The 22,308-nt window shown below is 45.4% G+C and overlaps 1 protein-coding gene across 1 annotated transcript in view; it reads right to left on the reverse strand.

Moving 5' to 3' along the window:
* MLLT1 (MLLT1 super elongation complex subunit) overlaps nt 1-22,308 on the reverse strand; it is a 47,150-nt gene that overhangs the window by 18,515 nt on the left and 6,327 nt on the right. Inside the window, exons 2-4 of the mRNA XM_034755591.1 lie at nt 12,210-12,353; nt 9,791-9,916; nt 7,059-7,604 (exon numbers count right to left, since the gene is read on the reverse strand). Coding sequence (XP_034611482.1) covers nt 7,059-7,604; nt 9,791-9,916; nt 12,210-12,353 — 816 coding nt within the window. The remainder of the gene's footprint in view (nt 1-7,058; nt 7,605-9,790; nt 9,917-12,209; nt 12,354-22,308) is intronic.

Below are 22,308 nucleotides of genomic sequence, written 5' to 3' on the forward strand. Positions count from 1 at the left end.
ATTCATTAGCATCCATTTATTTCAAACACTTGGGAGCATCCAGCACTCCAGTTGCTGGATACACTTTGCACAGCTTACAAACAACATTTCCCCAAGAATAAGAAGACAACAACAAAAACCCACACTACTCCCACTGCCCCCTGCTTCCTTGGGCCTCCCTGGGACTGATAACTGAAGCATTCCAGGTAAACAAAGAGGTGTGCTTAGGGTTGCCAACTTTCTAATTTCTGAAAACCGGACACTATAACAGGAGCACTGGAACCTCCCCCTTGCTCCTCCTCTTCCCTTGAGGCCCCACCCCACTCACTCCTCTTCCTTCTCTCCCGTCACTCGAGCCTCCCCACATCCCTCCCCTCCCCAAGGCTGGGTTTCCTCTGCTCCGGGGCTGGGTCAGGAGCTTCAGCCCCTGATGCAGAGCCTGCCTTCCCATGAGATGCTGGTAGGAGGCGGCCCCAGCTGAGTAGGGGCTAGTGTGGTTGATGACCCAGCACCCCTCCCCAACCCAGGCAACCTGACTTTTGTGTCCGGTCAGTACATCTGACCAGACACTGTACAGGACCCTTTCGACCGGACTTCCCAGCAACCCTAGCTGTGCTGAGTCACAGGGAAAACCTGTTTGAGGTACATGGGCTACAAGCTATTTAGAAATGTATAGATGGTAAAACCAACATCTTGAATGTACCCAGGCGACTGGCACCCAGTGAAGAGTGCACAGCACAGGTGTTACATGGTCTCCCTGGTCCATCCCACTTTACTAAGGCAGGCAGCCACACTCTGCACACCACTTTGCTACAGTTTACTCTACTCCTTGCAGAATATCAAAGAAATATGCTTAAAATGCTTCACTCAGTGGGAAGCTCTTGTCCTGAATGACAAGGTCTTTTTGCCTTGCATTTACAGTTTCAAATTACCCTAGGTTAAGGGGTCTCTGTTTTATGACACGGGCTCATATAAGCTAGTTTCAGCCAATACCTATCCAGTCAATAGTTTTGGGCACACAAAAATACCAAACTATTGACTAAAGGGTGACTACGGCAAAGCTATTTTCCAATTACATGGCCTCTTCTCAGACAAGTAGATTGTTTTTGGAGTGCGTTTATGACTACGGGATGAGGTTCTACTTGTCATATTATTGTAAGCATGGACAATCTAAAGTTGGGCTGAAGTTAACAGCTGAGTGAAATATTTGTCTTTGTAGAACTGATTAGACTAATTTCCTCCTGCAATATTCCTCAGCATCTGTCACCTGCTGCATCTGAGATCTACTCCCTTACCACCTAAAGCAGTCTTTCCCCACCCCATCCAGGGTGGAATTGTGTGTGTTTCTAACTATCTATCTAGGTTTGTGTATCTGGAATAAAGCATCCCCAATTCATAGAAAGGTCATGGTTTTGAAGTTTCCTAAACTTGTGAAAGCTGAACTTTCACTAAGGAAAAATGAAGCCAATCTCACACATCGTCCCCTGCAACTCTGCTACATGTTGTTAAAAGACCTACACGTCTTCTACATCTTCCATTCCCCTGCCTCCCAGCTAGTCCTTCATGCCATGCTCTCCCACAACTTCAGAAAATGCTGGCATAGACCTTAATAATATACTTCTTTTTCTCTCTTCCATAGAGGAGCAGTGAAATAGTGTCAACATCTGAAATATTATTGTAATCTGATTTAGTACCCACCAGTTTAAATAGGGAAATTCACACCTCAAAACTGTTGTTTCAGGCTCTTTGCAAATTCAGGCAGACACCACTGTATGTTACACTTGTTGTCAGGTTTTGAAGATTTTCTGCTCAACCATAACCGCTTTAAATTTTTTTTCCTTATATAAAAGCTCAGACTCAAGAACAAATGAGAGGCCTATCCAAGTACCCTTCACATGCCCCATATTTTGGGAGCCACTGGTCTACAGAGTCACTGGAACACCTCACCCATACAGAAGAATGTCATATTAAGTCTGGAAGGAGAGGAATCTTTACTTTTAGAACAATCTGACCCAACTCTTATTTGTCTATTTTGAGATTTCCACTTCATGTCATTCCAGACTGTGGGAGTGATTTCTCCTTCACCTTTACACATGCTCTTAAAATAGATGTTCATTAGTACGTGTTTTAGCAGCTTTAACATTTAAACAGTTCAGAGTTTGCATTATGAATAAGACTGAATAATTTTCCTGCAATTCACTGTAGCCAATCTAAAATGTTGATTGTTTATATTTCCAAAAATCATTGATGGAATAGTCATTCCCTGCTATACACATGCATATTGTACATAACCTATATATACTGCATAGGTAGCTCTACATGCACACTGACACCTGAACAGGTTTTCTGAATCTGCAAGCTATACCTGTTTCAGTTAAGCTTGTAGATTTCTTGAACAGGGACTTCTTGACTCACAGAATGTACAAATTCCATTAATGGAGCTTGGAATTTCTTTAGCCCCAAACAGAACAAAGACCACCAGCAATTTGACTTTCAGAGTTTACAAATTCTAAAAGATGTGCAGTGAATTTATAGGTTCATTGAACAAGACCCATTTACTTCAAGTTTACCATTTTATTTTTTTATATTTTTGCTTAGCCACTAGAGTTTATAAATGATCAGGGACTGACTGAGCTCTCAGCTTCAATTTTGTGTAATGAGAAACTCAACTTTGCCCCTAGCCTTTGTAAATATAATGTGATGCATTTAGCTGCATTCAAGTTGACTGAATAAAACTAACCCGAAACTTCTGGACTAAGATATTTAGGATATTTATGCATCCGAAGAAGTGGGCTGTAGTCCACGAAAGCTTATGCTCTAATAAATTTGTTAGTCTCTAAGGTGCCGCAAGTACTCCTGTTCTTTTTGCGGATACAGACTAACATGGCTGCTACTCAGAAACCTGTCATATTTAGGATGCTATTTTACAAACTAACTTTGGAACACATTTTGAAACCTGAGAAACACATTGCTTTCCCAAACTTCTATATATTAAATATTTCCTCCAACTCATCAGAAAAAGTCAGACAGTTTATGGTAATAAATATGAGACTGATAATGGAAATCATCTTACAACCTTAATTATAGAGTCACAACTGGGGCTGCTTCATTATGGAAGTGCAACAAAAAAACCCTCCTGCAATAGAAGCTCAAGGTTCCAAACAGGACTGGTGCACCAACGTGTGCCAGGCACACAGTGCCACATGCAAACACACAGTAAGAAGCAATCCCTGCCCCCAAGAGCTTAATATCTAAACAGACAAGGGATAGAAGAAAGGGACAAAACATCCAACCAGAATAAAAGACGTTATGGTGGGAAAATGTCATTAGTGCCATGATTTGTTTTTCTTGTTTGTAATTTCTATGGGGCGCTTGGTTTATTTTACTCGATTTGCTCATATATCCTGTAGTAAGGGGCAGTGGTGGCATTAGGAGGAAAGGCAAGTGATTAATAGCCAAAGGGAAAGGGATACTAAGCAGAGAGCAGTAATGAGGAAAGCACGGAGGGTTCAGCAAAGTGACTCAGAGAAGGGGGGGAAGGGGAATGTAGCACAGAGCTAAGCAGCAGAGAAGATAGTGTGTCCAGAATGGAAACAGTAGACGGCATGGTCAGATGATGTCCCAGAGACCACAGATACCTGCTGCTGTTGCTGCTTCTGATGGCTTGGTTCGATGACTGACTCTACCCTGGGCGTGTCTCCTTTCCCTGAGCCCACATGGCTGAGGGAAGGAGTTGCCTAGATTGGACCCAGTGCCCTGGAGGAGAGATGATCTCTGCACGGATCCGTTCTGAGGGCACTAGGGAAGGGGAAGCCCTCCCCTTCATACACACCGTGCACATTAATATTTCTACAAGTTACATCAACACAAGAAATGAGAAAATTACACCCAAAGGATTTTTCAATGGCTATAACAACATTCAAGTAGCTCAAAAGCTTGTCTCTTTCACCAACAGAAGTTGGTCCAAGAAAAGATTTTACCTCACCCACGTTGAATCTCCGACATTCATACTGATTTGCCAGGAATTGAAAGTTACTTTGGCAAGGGGTTCAATCTTAGATCGGTGCCAAAAAAGTACTGTTCTTCCAAGTGGCTAGTGAGAATTTGAGGACAGCTACTCCAATTTGGGCTAGAAACAATGCCACATTCCATTGGAAAAACAGTATTCTAGTTGTGAGTCATGACCAGCCAGAGCTGGAGATTATTAGGCTTAGTCAGGTTATCATGATGACTGTCTTGCTTTCTCTTGTCACAACCCTCACTTTTGGTGGCCACTGTTTCAAGAACTGCTGAAGTCAGAAACCAATGTGTTGTAGCTTCTGAATGCTGTGAAGCTCAGAGATTAAGGTTTTAGACTATTAAAAAAGGTAATTCCAGTGGTTTGGTTGATAAAAATCATGCTAAAGGCCTTTCAGCACACTACCTGCCAGGACTGCTTTCAGGACCAGTAAGCCTTTTCAGGCATGGGTCCTCAGTTGATTGGGACGGTGGGAGGAACGGGGAGTAGCCTGGAAAGAACTTCCTCCAGGACAAATTAGCTGGAGTCTTTTCTGTCTTTTCCTGGGATGGCAGGGATTATTCATGAACATCATATCACACATGATCTTATAACCACATCCTATTTCTTATGTCTATATGTGAAGCATGCAGTGTTGGTCCCAGGATACCAGAGAGACAAGGAGAGTGAGGTTAATATCTTGTATTGGACCAACTTCTGTTGGTGAGAGAGACAAGCTTCTGGGCTTGTGAAGCACAAATAAGTGATGATGGGTAACAATGCTTCCCCCCCCCCCCTTTTTTTTTTTTAAACAAAAATCTCTATTTGGCAGGTAAGTCAACATTTCACTCCTGAAGTCCCTCTCTATCTATATCCTCCTCAGATGGATATTGTACATTATGACTGACACAGCCATGATAAAAGAATGAGAAAAAAGTTAGAGCATTTTAACTAATGTGATCACAGTTACAAATGAATAAAGTCAATTGTGACTGGCTGAATTACTTTTGCCAATTTCCACTGCCCAAAGAACACGTTTCATAACCGCACCCACATATTTAAAATAACAATAGCTACACCTGTCTCAATTTTGTGCATATGGACTGTAGCCCTTAGTCTTCTGGCAAATGTCCAGAAGCGGACCAAAATTTGGGCCCAGATTATTTTACAGACCAGTGTCAACACCAATGCTAACTTAGCAACAACCCTCTCCAGCTGTTTATTTTTAAGTATCACCTCTCATTGAGACTGTTATAAAAACAATGGAGTTTAAAATCATAACTCTTATTTAGATCCAAGCATTGTATTATGTACTGCTGTGGGTCAGACCACTGTCCTGCCACAGTGAGGGAAGCTAAACCATTTTGTACTCCATTTTAAACAGGAAGGAGGGAGTTCTTTTGATACCAGCTTCATCCGGAGCACCAGGGTGCATGGACATTCTACCAGGAAACTGAGTGGACACTCAGAATGCCGCTCTCTTTGTACACTTGTTTCCATTTTCCAAATACCATGCACTTCTCACCAAGGCATCCAAGGCCCTTCCTGAGTTTAATGCTGAATCAAAGTATTGAGGAAAAGATATGCAATGGGCAGGGCTTGGAAAAAATGCCCTCTGCCACAGCCAGCCAAATTGGCAAGAGGGTACGTGACGTCCTGTCCATAGTCCAGTCCTCTAGGGCTCTCTGCCTGAATTACACAGGTAGAAAAGCAAATCACAGAATACACCAACGGAGCACTCCACTTGAGCACGCCAAGGGCAAAAGAGGAGTGCTCCTGTGATTCAATGCAGAACAGGTAAACAACCATCCTTGAGGGAGAAAGTGGCTTTTCGCCTCTCCCAGCAGCCATCAAAGATAGGGGAGAGAGAATGAAAGAATGGAACTCTCAGTTTACTAAGGCTACATCTACACTATGAGCTCGGGGTGTGATTCCCAGTTCACACAGATATACTCATTCTACCTCTCATCTGAGCTAGCGTGCTAAAAATAGTAATGTAGATGAGCTGGCACAGGCAGCGGCTGCATGAGCTAAGCTGTGCCGAGTACATACCTTTGGGATTCAGACCGGTTTGTACTCGGTACTGCTAGCCCTGTGCCGCTGCTGCCCATGCTTCCCCAGCTATTTTTAGCACACTCGCTCAGATGAGACCTAGCACCAGTATGTCTACATGAGCAGGGAATCGCACCCTAGCTCATAGAGAGAGGCAGTAGGAAAAGAGGGAGTAGAGCAGCTGTACCCAAACTTTTCTTCTTGTGCTCCCCCCCTTACCAGTAATGGAGTGTGTTTGCACCCGCCCTGGCTGGTAGCGGAGTTGCGGCCGGGCAGGGGCCATGGCCAGGGAGTGGAGCTGCAGCCCGGAGTGGGGGCTGTGGGCCAGCAGCTGAGAATGGGGGCCAGAGTGGAGCTGGGGGAGAGAGGGGCTGGGAGGTCCCCCTCCACGCCCACCATGGGGGCTGGACAAGGCCCTGCCGCGCTCCCCCACCCCCATTATTACAAGGCTTTGTGATGATCCTGGAGCCACTGCAGGTGCCTATCTGTGGAAGAACCCTTCACTTAGTAAGTTTGGTCCTCTGGCTAGGCTAGCAAGCATCAGGTAGTGTTTCTGAGGTCTGCCTAATGGTACTATATTCTCTGTTCTTGCCATCAGCCTCAGACAAGTCACTACATTCTATTTTTACATTTATGATGCTTTTCCAAAAGAAAAATTATTTACTCAGTTCTTTAACTGGGACCAGGGCACAAAATCATGATGTTATCACCAAAGAAGTTGAAGGAATATTCAGGTCTGCACCATGTACCATAAATGTCACTGCAAAGAAACTAAATCTGAATGACAGACCATAACTTAGACACATGGGCGGTGGGTGAACCATGGGCTCGGGGAGGCTAGCCCCCGGGTCCAGCTCACCCCTTCCATCTGAGGCCCCACTATCACGCATTAATAGTTCATTATCGCACTTTCATCTAGTCCTCTCTGAAATAAGACTAGATCAAAGACTATATCTAGTTTGCATTTTTTCCATGAAGAAACCCAAGCAAAATGCCCACCAGGCCAGGTAGGAGAAAAACCCTCTCTCACCTCTGATTTAAAAGACGTTTCATCCTCTGAATTTGACTCCTCCATCTCCACAGGTTTTTTGATCTCCTTGGCTTCACTTTCAGATTTTACTTTCTCCACTTTGGCATTCATCTTCTCCTTGGTTTGTTTCTTCTCTGGATATGAGGAAGACGCGGTTCGGGGAGAAGTTCCTGGGATGTTCTTCACCCCTTTGGAGCTGCTCTTTTTTTGCTTTTTGGCGCTAGGCTTTGGTGACTCCACATTGGAGGGCCTCTTGCTGGAAGATTTTGGCTCCGGCTGTGGTCCACCTTTTGGAGAAGTGTTCTCCAGTTTGGTCTCCTTCAGGGCCAGTTTTGGTTCCTTGAAAGCAGCTTTAGGAGGTGCTTTCTCGTCCTTAGGCAGTTTGTTCTCAGCTGGTTTTCTGGAGGAATCTTTCAAAGGCTTGCTTTGTTCTCGTTCGAGGTCTTTGGAGGAGTTTTTGCTCTCAGAGTCTTTCCTTGGCCTCTCTCGATGCTCCTTGGTTACTTTGTGTGGTTTGGATGCTTTACTACTGTCCTTGTTTGCATCCTAAAATTTAGGGACAGAAACACAGACGCTACGTAAAAACCTGAAACTCAGTACAGCACTATAATCCAAATTTGCACAAACTATGGTGAAGACTATATTACTTCATGTAAGTGTTAAACATAAGGTGAACTTTTATACCAAGCTGTCCTTATAAAAGAGACATTTTAGAAACAAAACAATTCAATGGAAGAGACTTATTAGATCTTTTACCCTGCCAGGGTAAGCTGTGATCATACTATCCCCCTCCAAAAATGCCTTATCTATCAAGCATTAAACTAATACTATGCTGGATCTTAGGAAAATGACTGAGGCCTCTGACACTTGTATCACAGCCAAGGCTTCCTGCCACAGCAGATCTTTAGCTTAACAAGCAGTACAAAAAACACACCTCAGTAGGGACCTGCCTATCTCAAGGGATAGAAATGCATAATGAGGAGTCATTTTCCTTTGCCACTTTTGGATGACAGTTAGTGCGCACACGCTGTTCTGCCATCATGGAAGCAGGAGAGAGAGGAATGTATGGAATGACTGCATGGAATGAGACAGAGAAAGCATCTCTCATTTAGGCCATGTCTACATTACCCCTTATGTTGGCAAAACTTATGTCATTCAGGGGTGTGAAAAAAAACCACCCGTCTGAGCGACATAAATTTCGCCAGCCTAAGTGCTCGTGCACACAGCACTACGCCGGGGGAAGACACTCTCCTGCCGACATAGCTACCGCTGCTCGTTTAGGTGGTTTTACTATGTCCATAGGAGAGCTCTCTCCTGTCGGCATAGAGCGGTTATATGAGCAATCTTACAGCGGCACAGCTGTATTGGGACATCTGCGCCACTGTAAGCTTGTTAGTGTGGCCATGGCCATAGTCATTCTTCCCGATTCAGCATTTTCTATCTAATACCTGTCCAAAAATCAAATCAGCCACTATTAGACAAGCAATACATGATTCAAAGTCATTTTTCCCTGTTGCAGCCCATAAGAACCTGGACACAGCCAAAATACAATAACTTTAGAAGAATGGAGAAAACATAGTAGGACTGGATTACAGCATGGAATAAACTCCTTGGTCACTAGAGAGACAAGGTGGATGAGGTAATAGCTTTTATTGGACCAACTTCTGTTGATGAAAGAGACAAGCTTTCGAACTTAGACATTAATTTTTGTAGCTATGCAGACTGACAGAATATTGCCTGTGGGGATCATGAGAGAATTGCCCTTGCTATGTAAAAAACCTACACAAGGTCAGCTGCATTAGGCTGGTTCAGGCTGAAGGTGAATTTCACCTTCTACTGGAGCCTCTGGGAATTAGTTATTGCTGCAGGCAGCATATCAAAATCTTCAAACCACTGGCTTGATCAGATACAGCACGTCTTGTGCTCTTTACATGGCCACCCCAAGCATTCACACCGCTAGAGTAAGTTTTGATTCTCTAGTCAACCTCTCCTTCCTGCTGGGAGGTTGAATTCCTCAGGGACTCTGACCACAGCTATTGCATGAGACAGGGAGCAAAAGTTGAATTCAATTACTCTATATCCAGTTATACGGAAACAAGTTATAACAACTGGAAATGACTTTAAAAGAAAGCTTTACTAGCCTCAGTTAAAGACATCCGCTCTAGCAATTGAGCATGTAGGCTTAGCTCACAAATATTCACAAATCCTCTCAGCTTTAATTTTTCAAAATCTCTTCAGAGAGGCCAGGAAGTCACAAGAATTCTAAAGGCCTTCTGGACTTGAGAGAGAGAGAGAGAGAGAGAGAAACAGGAGCAGTGGACTCAATGGGACTCCACTAGGGACATGTTCATCTATGAATTTCCAAAGCATTTGTCACTATACTAGGTAGGGATTAAATAATAGCCTGTGTAGGTGAGCTACTAGAAAGGAAACCGAGGCTCCTAGGAGGCATTTAAAGGGTTCTCAACATGTCAGGTACAGAGGATGACAACAATGGTTACAGAGTGCGGCACTCCTCCATTAAAAGCTGAGGAAATTGCAATGCTGTTGCTTGGAAGGGAATCCTATAGAGCAAACACCACAAATTGCCGGAGACACTAGAAGAAATCCCAGATGCTCAGAGTAAGTAACCAGAATTAGTTACTACAGAGGAAACTTCATTTTTGGGTGCATTTCCAGCAACAGAGCCCTGTACTCCAATGCTCCAAAATAAATGCAGCAACCTCACTGACCTTTGACCCATGGGATGGTTTGGTCTTCTTGGGATCAGAGAAGGCAGAGAGCGGTATTGTGGGTAACATAGGGTAGTCAGGACTTGGCCTGGACACCGTTTCTGCTCCTTCTGGCATTACCATCACCTAGTAATAAAGAAGAGAAATGATATACAAGTAAGGAGAAATGCCGACTCTTAACATAATTACTCTTCAGCAAGTGACTTTTGATCATTTCTGGCTACCATTATTTAGGTCTTTTTGCCCTTTAAAGATGTAAGATATCTCCTGAATAATTCCAGTTAAGATTCCCAGCTCCAATGACAATGTTTAAATAGAGAACATTCAAACAGATGAGTTAGAGAGCTAAGATGCAATGCCAAGTTTCAGCTCCACCAAGGGGAACTTCCACACCCTATGTAAAAGTAGGATGCATAACTGTGGCTATGACCAAGAGAGGCTGGAGACACCAAGAGTAAAATGCACCAGCCTCTCTTATGCCCTAAACAGTTTGGGGGTCAGGGAGAGCAAGATTTCACAGAATATGAGATAGTTTGATTCTTTCAGCTAAAAAACATCTATGAAAAACAATTTATTGGCAAGATCAGAAGCGCAACATGTGGACAGCTATGAGAGGCCAGAATGTCTCTAGGTTCCTCTCTATGTAGATAAAGTAATTCCCCTGAGAATTTGGGGCTGAAAGAAATCTCTTCCACATTTTTTGCCAATGAGCTATGGGACCAATAAGATTTTTGATGTGTCATATCAGACGTGACTCACAGCTGATCTACCCAGTTTCTAACTAATGGCCCAAATATGATGTTACTCCAATATCTGATGATCCTAGAGATGTGCAAGAAAAATGCATGACTAAAATCCTAAAAAGTACAAATGGCAAAAAGCAAATAGTGCTCAGCACCATCCTATGGCTGAAATAAGCCTCTTCCTCTTCATCCTCATTGCAGGAGGATGTGGGACTTGTGGGGAAGTTCTGGATAGACTGACTTAGAATTTAGTCAAGTAAATTAATAGTTCCACTTCTGGGATCTTCTGCTTACAAACTTCCTCATGGAACAAGACTATTTCTACCATCCCAGGCCAGAAAGATGGTTTTAGGTAGACAACCTTTTTGCAATTAATTTAGGAATACCTGGAATAGTAAGGTGCTTGACTGGACTGGAGTCATACATCAGGTGTAGCCTAAAACCCTGTCAAATTACAACCTTAGCTGAAAAAGACTAAGGGAAAGACTTACTGTCAATTATTAGAACCCTGACTGCAAATTTGCCAGATCTCACAGGGAATGTGGGCCAAGGTAACTTGCGTAGACCTTATACAACTATTTGGCAATATCCAGTGAATGATTCTTCGGTACCAATTTCCACAGAACCCACTGTGGCTTCCCAGGTCTTCATTATTGCAGCTTTTCAAGGCTCTATCTAGCCTTTTCTCCATAACTTTACTTTTACTATTTACTTCCACTTTTTCCTTTCTCACCTGCTTTCACTTCTTTTTACCACTATTTGCCTCCATTCTCCATCACATAAACTCGATCCCCCATATTTCCTATTTTCCTTTAACTCAGTTTCCTTCATTTTCTGCTTCTCCTGGCATTTAGTGTCTCTCTCCATTTCCTTCTTCTCTTTTCCTTTCATTCTAATTCAGTCTCTATTTCTCCAACTTTATGTTTCTAATCTCTCCGCAGACATACCAGCTTTAAGAAAGCAGACATGATGAAATGGTTCCTCTCTCCTCCGCAACCGGTGGCCCCCACCAGCATGTGCAGAGAGAGAATGTTTTCTCACATGCAGAGGCGTGTTCTCCTCTTAGCCCTGCTTTAAACAATCTGGCACCCAGAACTTCTCCCTGGTTCTGCTTCCTATGTGATAGGCAGCTGATGCCAGGAATAGGGAACACTTACTGACAGAAGTGCCAACTACTAAGCCTGCTTGTGGGAAAGAGGAATAGGGACACTGTAGGATGTCTTTTTTCTTGAGCCTCCTTCCATATATTGGTACTTTTGGAGGAAGTTAATGACACCAACCAGTTCACAAAAGGAACTCACACAATCTAAAAAACAGCCAGATGGACAAAAAAAAGTCACCATCCACAGACTGATACCTGCAGCCACAAGTTTATGGCCTTGGCACAGTGTACAGACAAATTTATACTGAAAATACAAGTGCATCAGTGATCCACACAAGAACATCTTGCAGCTGCTAGCATTTCAGTTAGGTCACCAGAACCTGAATCTGGGCTGGCCCCAAGACAAACGCAGCAAGGGTCCAGTTGAGATTGTTTATAATAAGGGTATCTAACTAGCTAAGTTAATCAGAAAACAGCAGGGTCTCAAGTACAGAGAGAACCCCCAGAATAGAATTAGTAGGCTACACCTTTTCACTAAAAGTCTCTTCGCATCCCTGATTCTTCCGGCACTCACCCCTCCAGCCTTAATAAGTTTGTGTCTGAATTCCTTGGTGGGGTTGTTGAATGTCAGTTTCTCGCAGCGAAGATGGTTCACGGGTGGGTTTCCCTCCAGATTCAGGAAAAGGTCATATGTGAAGCAAACTTTCTTCGGTTCCTCCTAAAACCAAGAAAGCAGAAGATTCATGAAGGGTTTTGGCAAGTGTGCTAGGTTAAGAGGTTTCAAATGGTCAGTCCTAGGAATGCTGAATCAACTCTTGAACGAATGCCGTATTCATAAGAGTTTTTCATCTTGGGATCACAGAGTTTTCAAAACCTAGGTACAAATATCTCATTTTCTAAAATGCCTGCAATGATTGCAGTTCCCCATACCTCACACCAAAAAACTCAGAACTGAATTTCCCCTAGAGTGACAATCTATAGATAAGGATATTGACTGACACCTGCCAAAACCAATTGTTTACAGGGATGCTGGTCTTTGTAAGGCATCCAAGGTCCAAGAAAGAAGGTGCAAATTTTATCCATTCCACTCTTTGGTACAAACACACAATCTATCTAGTCAGCCTCTTTGGAGAATAATGGAACTATAGTTATCACCATTAGAAACATATTTTGCTTTATTATTTAGGGAAAGGACAACTCCTGGACTCCAAAGGGGTGTGGGTTCTAGAAAGATTAGCCACTGTGAGGGAAGGAGTGCTAGATATGCAAAATCCCTTTTGAAATAAAAACTGAATGAGTTGGGTGGAAGCTGATGAATGGGCAGATGCCCTAGTCCTTTCAGCTTTCCAAGTACCGTAAATGAGCCATCTTTATCTGATGAAGTCTGGGATTTGTATACAAGTCAGACTGTTTTCCTATTTGTGGCCAACTGATTCTGTTCCACCTGCCGCATCAGTGAAGAGAGTTCTCATGCATTTGCTGTGCGAGACAGACAGACAGTATGGGGCAGAGCACTGCTGGAACTCTTTCCACACAGGTAGACAATTCCTTAATCTTCTTCAGAAAAAGCAGGAGTGACATCTCCTCAGTCACCCATCCTTGTAATATCAAGGAACTAGGAGAATCAATAATACTATGTTAGCAAATGGACAGACATTTACTAGTTTTAGTTCCCAGGTTTATATTGTTAAAGGTTTTACAAAAGATAATATGAATATTGTTTGTCTTCAGTGCTATGAAAAAACAAAAAAAACAAAAACCACTGTCTCCTGCAATTGATTCCTTGTACTAGGTCAGGAGAACCAGAAAATGAAGATGTACATAAAAGTGAAACTGATTAGTTTCTTTCGGTCATCCAGCCATAAGACAATTGGAGAAAATAAACAACGTAAGTGGTGTAAAACAAACCAGGTGTTTAAAATCGAGTTAGTAATCCAAGTGAGGCTAGTAACAAAAATAAGGGTTTTAAATATGAGTTTTTGCTGACTGCATCCCTTTCACGTATCACTGGGTGCTAGTTTTTTGGCTGCTACTAACATAAGTGCAACCATTAGTGAGGGGAATTCTCAGCCATTGTGATGCTTTATCAGTCTCTAAGCATATGTCAGTGCAGTGTCTAGTTCTACTGCTAATGGAAGGACTCCGCTTGCTGCAGGAGTATCACATTACACACACAGATAAGTGTAAGGGTATGTCTACAATACAATCACTGCTGGGAACAGATGCAGTGCTGCAGATATGCCGCTGTAGTACAGACATCACTATAATAACAGAAAGGGTTTTTCTGTCAATGCAGTTAATGCATCTCTCCGTCTTCTGTCAACATAGCCGCATCTACAGCGGGGGTTAGGTCAGCCTAACTACATCACACAGGGCGTGAAATGTTTCACAGCCCTGAGTGAGGTAGCAAGAAAGTTCTCCTAACTCAGATGATGATCCTTAAAATAGCACACAGCGCTACTAGGGCGGTGTACAATGATAACAGATTTCACTAGAAAAATAAAATGGAATGCCCATCCGGCCCAATTTGCATCCCAGGCAGTGGTAATAAGTGAAAGAACTGGTTTAGTTGTCAAATTGCATGGGTAATGGTCTCTAGGAAGAGAAACCTTCCTCTATTTGCCTATTTAAGGCTATGTATCACCTTTAAAACTATAATTTCAAGCGCTTTTCTCCTCTGGAGATTTGCTGCCCATGTGTCCCCATGACACCACTGAAATTAGACATGTCCTATTTATTACAACAGGGAAAAGCCTCAAGGACCAGGGTGAACCAGTATTGCCTTCTTTCTTACAAACACAGGGAGCACAGAAGCTTGCTTCAGACCAACTGTTTGTTCCTATTTTAAGGAGAGGGAAGGGAGATTCTGGCTCCCTAGACCATGGGCGGGCAAACTTTTTGGCCTAAGGGCCGCATCGGGTTTTGTAAATTGTATGGAGGGCTGGTTAGGGGAGGAGGTCGTGGGCCGGCCCCCACCTCCTATCTGCCCCATCCAAGTCCCCCTGTTCCTTGACGGCCCCCTCGGGATCCCTGCCCCATCCAACCACTCCTTCTTCCTGTCCCGACTGCCCCCTGCTGCCCCATCCAACCCCCCCCTCCTTCCTGACTGCCCCCCTAGGACTCCTGACCCCATTCAACCTCCTGACCACCACTCTGAACTCCCCTGCCCTCTATCCAACCCCCCCGCTCCTTACCCACTTATCGTGCTGCCTGGAGTGCCAGTGGCTAGCGGGGAGCCAGGCCCACGCCGCTGCCGCCACCACGCAGCACAGAGCATCGGGGTCAGGCTGGGCTCTGCAGCTGCGCTGCCCCAGGAGCTCACAGCCCCGCCGCCCAGAGCATTGCGCCAGAGTGAGGCTGAGGCTGCAGGGGAAGGGGGACAGCAGGGGAGGGGCCAGGGGCTAGCCTCCCGGGCCAGGAGCTCGGGGGCTGGGCAGGATGGTCCCGCGGGCAGGATGTGTGCCGCGGGCTGTAGTTTGCCCAACTCTGCCCTAGACAGTTAAGCTTGGGTCCTCTTCTCCCTAGTCCTTTTGTTTTACCCTACCCCTTTGTTTAGGTACTACAGTCATCACCCTGATAAGCTCTTACTACTTAAATCCCTTTCAAAGCCCTTCAAAATGAATGCTGCTGAACATGGCCAGAAGATGACATTTGCCAGTGACTCAGCTATAGCGTCACACCCAACATTCTTGGAGGCCAAGTAGACACCCTCTGATGTTTCTGACCGTAGGAAAACTTCCTGATCTTCTCCTATGTAACAATGAACTGTTTGGTCACAAGATCAGGCTTGGTATGGCTGGAAGCTGCATTTCCATTATGTCAGATTTCATTAGTGAGTATGCCACAGGGATTGCCCTATAGCTACCAAAGCATTCTGCAAAAACAACGAGGAGTCCGGTGGTACCTTAAAGACTAACGGATTTATTTGGGCAATCCATTTCACCATTGTACACACCTTGTCCATCACCCAGTATATTGATATTCCATTTCCTAGGATCATCCCAGAAAGCAATGCTTCAAGAAATGCTACTGAGCATAGCAAAGGGGACCCTTCTGAAGCTATGTGAGGCGTTTCAGAAGATCCCATACTTGCATGCATGCTTTCCATGCATGTTGCATTCAGTCCATAACATTCAGCAACTTCACAGCAGTCTTCCTTACTACAGATCACGTCCTGCAATTTCATTTCCCAGTATAGTGCAGCTGTTATACAAGAACAGAAGCCCTGGGCTTCTAGCCCAAGTCAACTTATTTTCAGCAGATCTAATGAAGTACCGGCAATTCTCAGACCACACAGATTCTGGAAGTTTGCCATAGAGATACTAGTGTGTGTGTGTGTGTGTGTGTGTGTGTGTGTGTGTGTGTGTGTGTGTGTGTATGTATGTATGTATATATATATATATATATATATATATATATATATATATATATATATATTATATATATATGGAAGCCACTCCCCTTAAGAGCTAAGCCACTGTTAACCTTAAAACAAACATCTGTGACCATAGCTGGCCTTTCATCAGAAGTAGTACCTATGAGAGAGCTTGGGAGTCAAGTTTTTAGTCTCTAGCTTCCCAGGCCAGAAGAGGACGAACGTGCAGGTGATTGTGCTATAGCACAAAGGTTTTGGGGCTCTCAGGTAAACAGAGTGTGACATACTGCATACAAATTACATGGATTTTAAAGACCTTATCTTCATCTAAGGAACCCCTAAGGTAAGTTTTGGAAAATCCAGTTTCTCAGTGCTATGTTAAAGAGCCACTGGTACATCTTAATTAATTAGCCTCTTAGAGTGGATATGGCTACTTCCACCTTTTAATGGTGTGTGTGTGTGTGTGTGTGTGTGTGTGTGTGCATGTACATACATATATACATATACATACACACCCCTCCACACACACACACTTACTATATGTTCCATTCTATGCATCTGAAGAAGTGGGCTGTAGCCCACGAAAGCTTATGCTCAAATAAATGTGTTAGTCTCTAAGGTGCCACAAGGACTCCTGTTCTTTTTGCGGATACAGACTAACACGGCTGCTACCCTGGGACCTCACAGGTTTTCAACTCTAGAAAAAAAGCATTTTTAAATTTAAAAAAAAGGTGTTGTACCAGAGAAATAACTGCAAGCAGCCTTAAACCAGAGAGCTGCTAGCAAGTATTTGTTTCTTCAGTGCTGTGTTCACTGACCACTAGAGCTTAGAACCCTGTGGGTCCCAAAAGGTTAAGATCATCCAGTTTCTCCCCCAGGGCTCTCCAAACACACACCTAGGAAAGTCCAGGAGCACCTCCACAACATGATTTATTACAGGCTACTCACCCTTCAATTCTAAAGTGAAAGTCCCAGTACGTCTACAAGGCCAGACTTCAAAGCCACTCTAAATAAGAAACTAGGTTTTCCATTCTTCCTGTCTGAAACTGCCTTAGGTGCACAGTTGCAAGCAGTATTGCTCTTCTCCCAGGCCTCATCGACATGTAGCATGAGAACTCAGCACAGTTATTTACTTGAGTTGTTGAGATAAGGGCTGGTAACTGTTGTAGGCTCAAAATGATCCCACTATATAGAGCCCAACCTCTGGTGCTGATAAGTATGCCAAGAAAGGAAGAGCCAACTAAGCACGTTCAAATAGATATGTGGCAAGATTAATTTCTAAGAAGTGACAAACAGATGCATAAGGGGAACGGCAAAACGTTTGCAGAATCCAAGTCCCTTTTTAAAGGGACAGATCTCCTAACTCGCCAAGAAGGCAGTTAGCGGGGATGTTTCAGCAGTGTCTCTGCAGTGCTAAAACTTAAGTTCAAGTCTAAGGGTTAACGCAGCCCTTCATGCTGTTAATCTTGTATGGATCTTTTCAATTAGAGGGCTTGGAAACTGAGGTTCTGTTCACTCCACGTGGACAATAATCCCTTAATCCTGACGCACCGTTAAAGAAGTAGACCAGGAACAGCCTACTGCAAAGCTTAAGACATGTCCTAACCAATTTGCAACCACTTTGAGTCCCATTCAATGGACACCTCTACCCCCCCCCACCTGTCACCTATCGGATCACCTTATGCTTGATTCCTCACTACTCTAGCATCCATTTGCACCCCGTCAATTACTGCCGCCTATTCCTCATTAGTTACTGACATTTTAAAATTTTAATAAAGGGTTAAAGTTCTTGTGACAGTTTTATATGTCCTCGGTCAAAATTCCCCCTTCCCTCCAGTTGGGCAAGGCACCACATAACTCCTTGAGCACCAAACTGGAAGACCTATGAAAGGCAGCAAGACACACAAGAAAACTTAGGCTGAGGAAACATAGGCTTGGTCTACACTACGAGTTTAGGCCAAATTTAGCAGCATTAGATTGATTTTACCCTGCACCCGTCCACACGACGCAGCCATTTCTGTCGACTTAAAGGGCTCTTAAAATCGATTTCGGTACTCCTACTCGATGAGGGGATTAGCGCTGAAATCAACCTTGCTGGGTCAAATTTAGGGTAGTGTGGACACAATTCGACAGTATTGGCCTCCGGGAGCTATCCCAGAGTGCTCCATTGTGACCGCTCTGGACAGCGCTCTCAAATCCAATGCACTGGCCAGGTAGACAGGAAAAGCCCCGCGAACTTTTGAATTTAATTTCCTGTTTGCCCAGCGTGGAGAGCTGATCAGCATAGGTGACCATGCAGAGCTCATCAGCAAAGGTGACCATGGAGTCCCAGAATCGCAAAAGAGCTCCAGCATGGACCGAACGGGAGGTACTGGATCTGATCGCTGTACGGGGAGACAAATCTGGGCTATCCGAACTCCATTCCAAAAGACGAAATGCAGGGATATTTGAAAAAAATCTCAAAGGGTATGAAGGACAGAGGCCATAACAGGGACCCACAGAAGTGCAGCATGAAATTTAAGGAACTGAGGCAAGCCTACCAAAAAACCAGAGAGGCAAACGGCCGCTCCGGGTCAGAGCCCCAGACATGTCGCTTCTATGATGAGCTGCATGCCATTCTAGGGGATGCCCCTACAACTACCCCACCCCTGTGCTTTGACTCCGTCAATGGACTCTCATGCAACAGGGATGTGGATTTAGGGAACGAGGAGGACGACATTGAAGTTAGCGCACAGCAAGGAAGCGGAGAAACTGATTTCCCTGACAGCCAGGAACTGTTTATCACCCTGGAACCAGTACCCTCCCAAGGCGGACTCACGGACCTTGAAGGCAGCGAAGGCACCTCTGGTGAGTGTACCTTTGTAAATGATCTCTCACACCAAACCGTCAGGCCCTCAATATAAGAGTCAAAATGCGACCTTGTAAAGAAAGCACACGTGCTATGTAATGTTAACAGCTTTGTTCACCGTGAAAGACTCTACCCATTGTTCTCTAAAATGTGTCTTTTTAAATACTACTCTCCCTTTTTCTTCCCTCCCTCGGCTGCAAATGTTTCAACGCTCCCCCATCATCTCCATCCCAGAGGCTAGCGAAGATTAGAAGGCGAAAAAAATGCACTCGTGACGACATGTTCTCTGAGCTCATGCAATCCTCCCACACTGAAAGGGCCCAGCAGAATGCGTGGAGGCAGACAATGTCAGGGTGCAGGAAAGCACAAAATGAGCGCGAGGACAGGAGGGACGCGCGCGAGGAGATGTGGTGTCAGCGTGATGAAAGGAGGCATGAAGCAATGCTCAGGCTACTTGAGGATCAAACTCATATTCTCTGGTGTATTGTTGAGCAGGACAGGCAGCAGGAGGAACACAGACCACCGCTGCAGCCCATGTGACCAACCGCTCTCCTCCCCAAGTTCCATAGCCTTCTCACCCAGACGCCCAAGAACGTGGTGGGGGGGGTGCCTCCGGCCACCCAACCACTCCACCCCAGAGGGCTGCCCAAGCAACAGAAAGCTGGCATTCAATAAGTTTTGAAGTGCAGTGTGGCCTTGCCCTTCCCTCCTCCCCCACCCCACCCGGTGCTTCCCTCCTCCCCCACCCCTCCTGCGCTACCTTGGCAGTTATCCCCCCCATTTGTGTGACAAAGTAATAAAGAATCCATGAATTTTGAACAACAATGACTTTATTGCCTCTGCAAGTGGTGATCAAAGGGGGGAGGAGAGGGCGGTTTATTTACAAGGAAGTGGAGTGAACCAAGGGGGCAGGTTTTTATCAAGGAGAAACAAACAGAACTTTCACACCGTAGGCCCCTGACCAGTCATGAAACTGGTTTTCAAAGCTTCTCTGATGCGCACTGCTGTGCTCTTCTAATCGCCCTGGTGTCTGGCTACACATAATCAGCAGCCAGGCGATTTGCCTCAACCTCCCACCCTGCCATAAACGTCTCCCCCTTACCCTCACAGATATTGTGGAGCACACAGCAAGCACTAATAACGATGGGAATATTGGTTTCGCTGAGGTCTAACCGAGTCAGTAAACTGCGCCAGTGCGCTTTTAAATGTCCAAAGGCACATTCTACCACCATTCTGCACTTGCTCAGCCTATAGTTGAACAGCTCCGGACTACTGTCCAGGCTGCCTGTGTATGGCTTCATGAGCCATGGCATTAAGGGGTAGGCTGGGTCCCCAAGGATAACTATAGGCATTTCAACATCCTCAACGGTTATTTTCTGGTTTGGAAAGTAAGTCCCTTGCTCCAGCTGTTGACACAGACCAGAGTTCCTAAAGATGCGAGCATCATGTACCTTTCCCAGTCATCCCACGTTGATGTTGGTGAAACGTCCCTTATGATCCACCAGTGCTTGCAGCACCATTGAAAAGTACCCCTTTCAGTTTATGTACTCGCTGCCTTGGTGCTCTGGTCCCAAGATAGGGATATGCATTCCGTCTATCGCCCCACCACAGTTAGGGAATCCCATTGCAGCAAAGCCATCCACTATGGCCTGCACATTTCCCAGAATCACTACCCTTGATAGCAGCAGGTCAAAGATCGCTTTGGCTACTTGGATCACAGCAGCCCCCACAGTAGATTTGCCCACTCCAAATTGATTCCTGACTGACCGGTAGCTGTCTGGCGTTGCAAGCTTCCACAGGGCTATTGCCACTCGCTTGTGAACTGTCAGGGAAGCTCTCATCTTGGTATTCTTGCGCGTCAGGGCAGGGGAAAGCAAGTCACGAAGTTCCATGAAAGTTTCGCAGCCACTGTGAATCATCCCAGACTTGCAACACTATGCGGTCCCACCAGTCTGTTGTGCTTGTTTCCCAGGCCTGGAATCGGCATTCCATGGCATGAGCCTGCCCCATTGTCACCAGGATGGACAAACTGCCGTGGCCCGTGCTTTTAGAGAAGTCTGTGTCCACGTCCTCATCACTCTCGTGACCGCCCTGCCGTCGCTTCCTTGCCTACCTTTGCAGGTTCTGGTACTGCACATACTGCAGGATAATGCGTGTGCTGTTTACAGTGCTCATAACTGCCGTGACGATCTGAGCGGGCTCCATGCTTGCCGCGCTATGGCGTCTGCGCGGGGGAAAAAGGCGCAAAACGATTTTCTGCAGTTGCTCTCACGGAAGGAGGGTGACTAACGACTGTAGCTATCCCACAGTTCCCGCCGTCTCCGCCAACCGTTTGAATTCTGGGTTGAGCTCCCAATGCCTGATGGGTCAAAAACACTGTCGCGGGTGGTTCTGGGTACATGTCGTCAAGCTGTCCCCCTCCGTGAAAGCAATGGGAAAAAATCGTTTCTCGCCTTTTTTCACTGTCACCGTATGTCTCCTGGGTGCTGCTGGCAGACGCAGTACTGCAGGGCTACACAGCAGCATCCCCTTGCCCTGCGGACAGCAGACGGTACAGTATGACTGGTAGCCGTCATCGTCGTCCCGTGGGCGCTCCTGGCTGGCCTTGGTGAGGTTGGTCGGGGGTGCCTGGGCAGACATGGGTGCTCCTGGCTGGCGTTGGTGAGGTTGGTCGGGGGCGCCTGGACAAAAATGGGAATGACTCCAGGTCATTCTCTCTAAGTTTTGTGTAATGGAGATTCAGTCCTGCCTGGAATATCATGCCAGCTGGAGGCTTCTGCCTCAGGCTGCTCTCCCAGTCGGCAGCACCATGTGGTCGCACCTACCCCAAGTGCAGAATGGTGGTTCACTCTAGTTCCCTGTAAACCAACCGCCCTCCCCTCCCCCCTTTGATCTCTGCTTGCAGAGGCAATAAAGTCAGTGTTTCAAATTCATGCATTCTTTATTACTTCATCACACAAATGGGGGGATAACTGCCAAGGTAGCCCAGGAGGGGTGGGGAAGGTGGGAAGCAATGGGTGAGGTTGTTGTAGGGGCACCCCCTAGAATGGCATGCAGCTCATCATTTCTGTGGGATGTCTGGGGCTCTGACCCAGAGCGGCTGTTTGCCTGATATTCCAGGCAGGATTGAATCTCCATTAGACAAAACTTAAAGAAGAGAATGACCTGGGGAGTCATTCCCATTTTTGTCCAAGTGCCCCCGACCGAGGCCGGCCAGGAGCACCCATGTCAGCAGCAGATGGTACAGTATGACTGGTAACCGTCTTTGCCAACTTGCAAAGGCAGGAGCTGCTGCTGTGTAGCACTGCAGTACTGCATCTGTCAGCAGCACCCAGGAGACTTATGGTGACAGTGAGCTGAGCGGGCTCCATGCTTGCCGTGGTATGTCGTCTGCACGGGTAACCCAGGAAAAAAAGTGAGAAATGATTTTTTTTGCCATTGCTTTCATGT

This window comes from Trachemys scripta, chromosome 22 (assembly GCF_013100865.1).
Source record: "Trachemys scripta elegans isolate TJP31775 chromosome 22, CAS_Tse_1.0, whole genome shotgun sequence".
Lineage (NCBI taxonomy): Eukaryota > Metazoa > Chordata > Testudines > Emydidae > Trachemys > Trachemys scripta.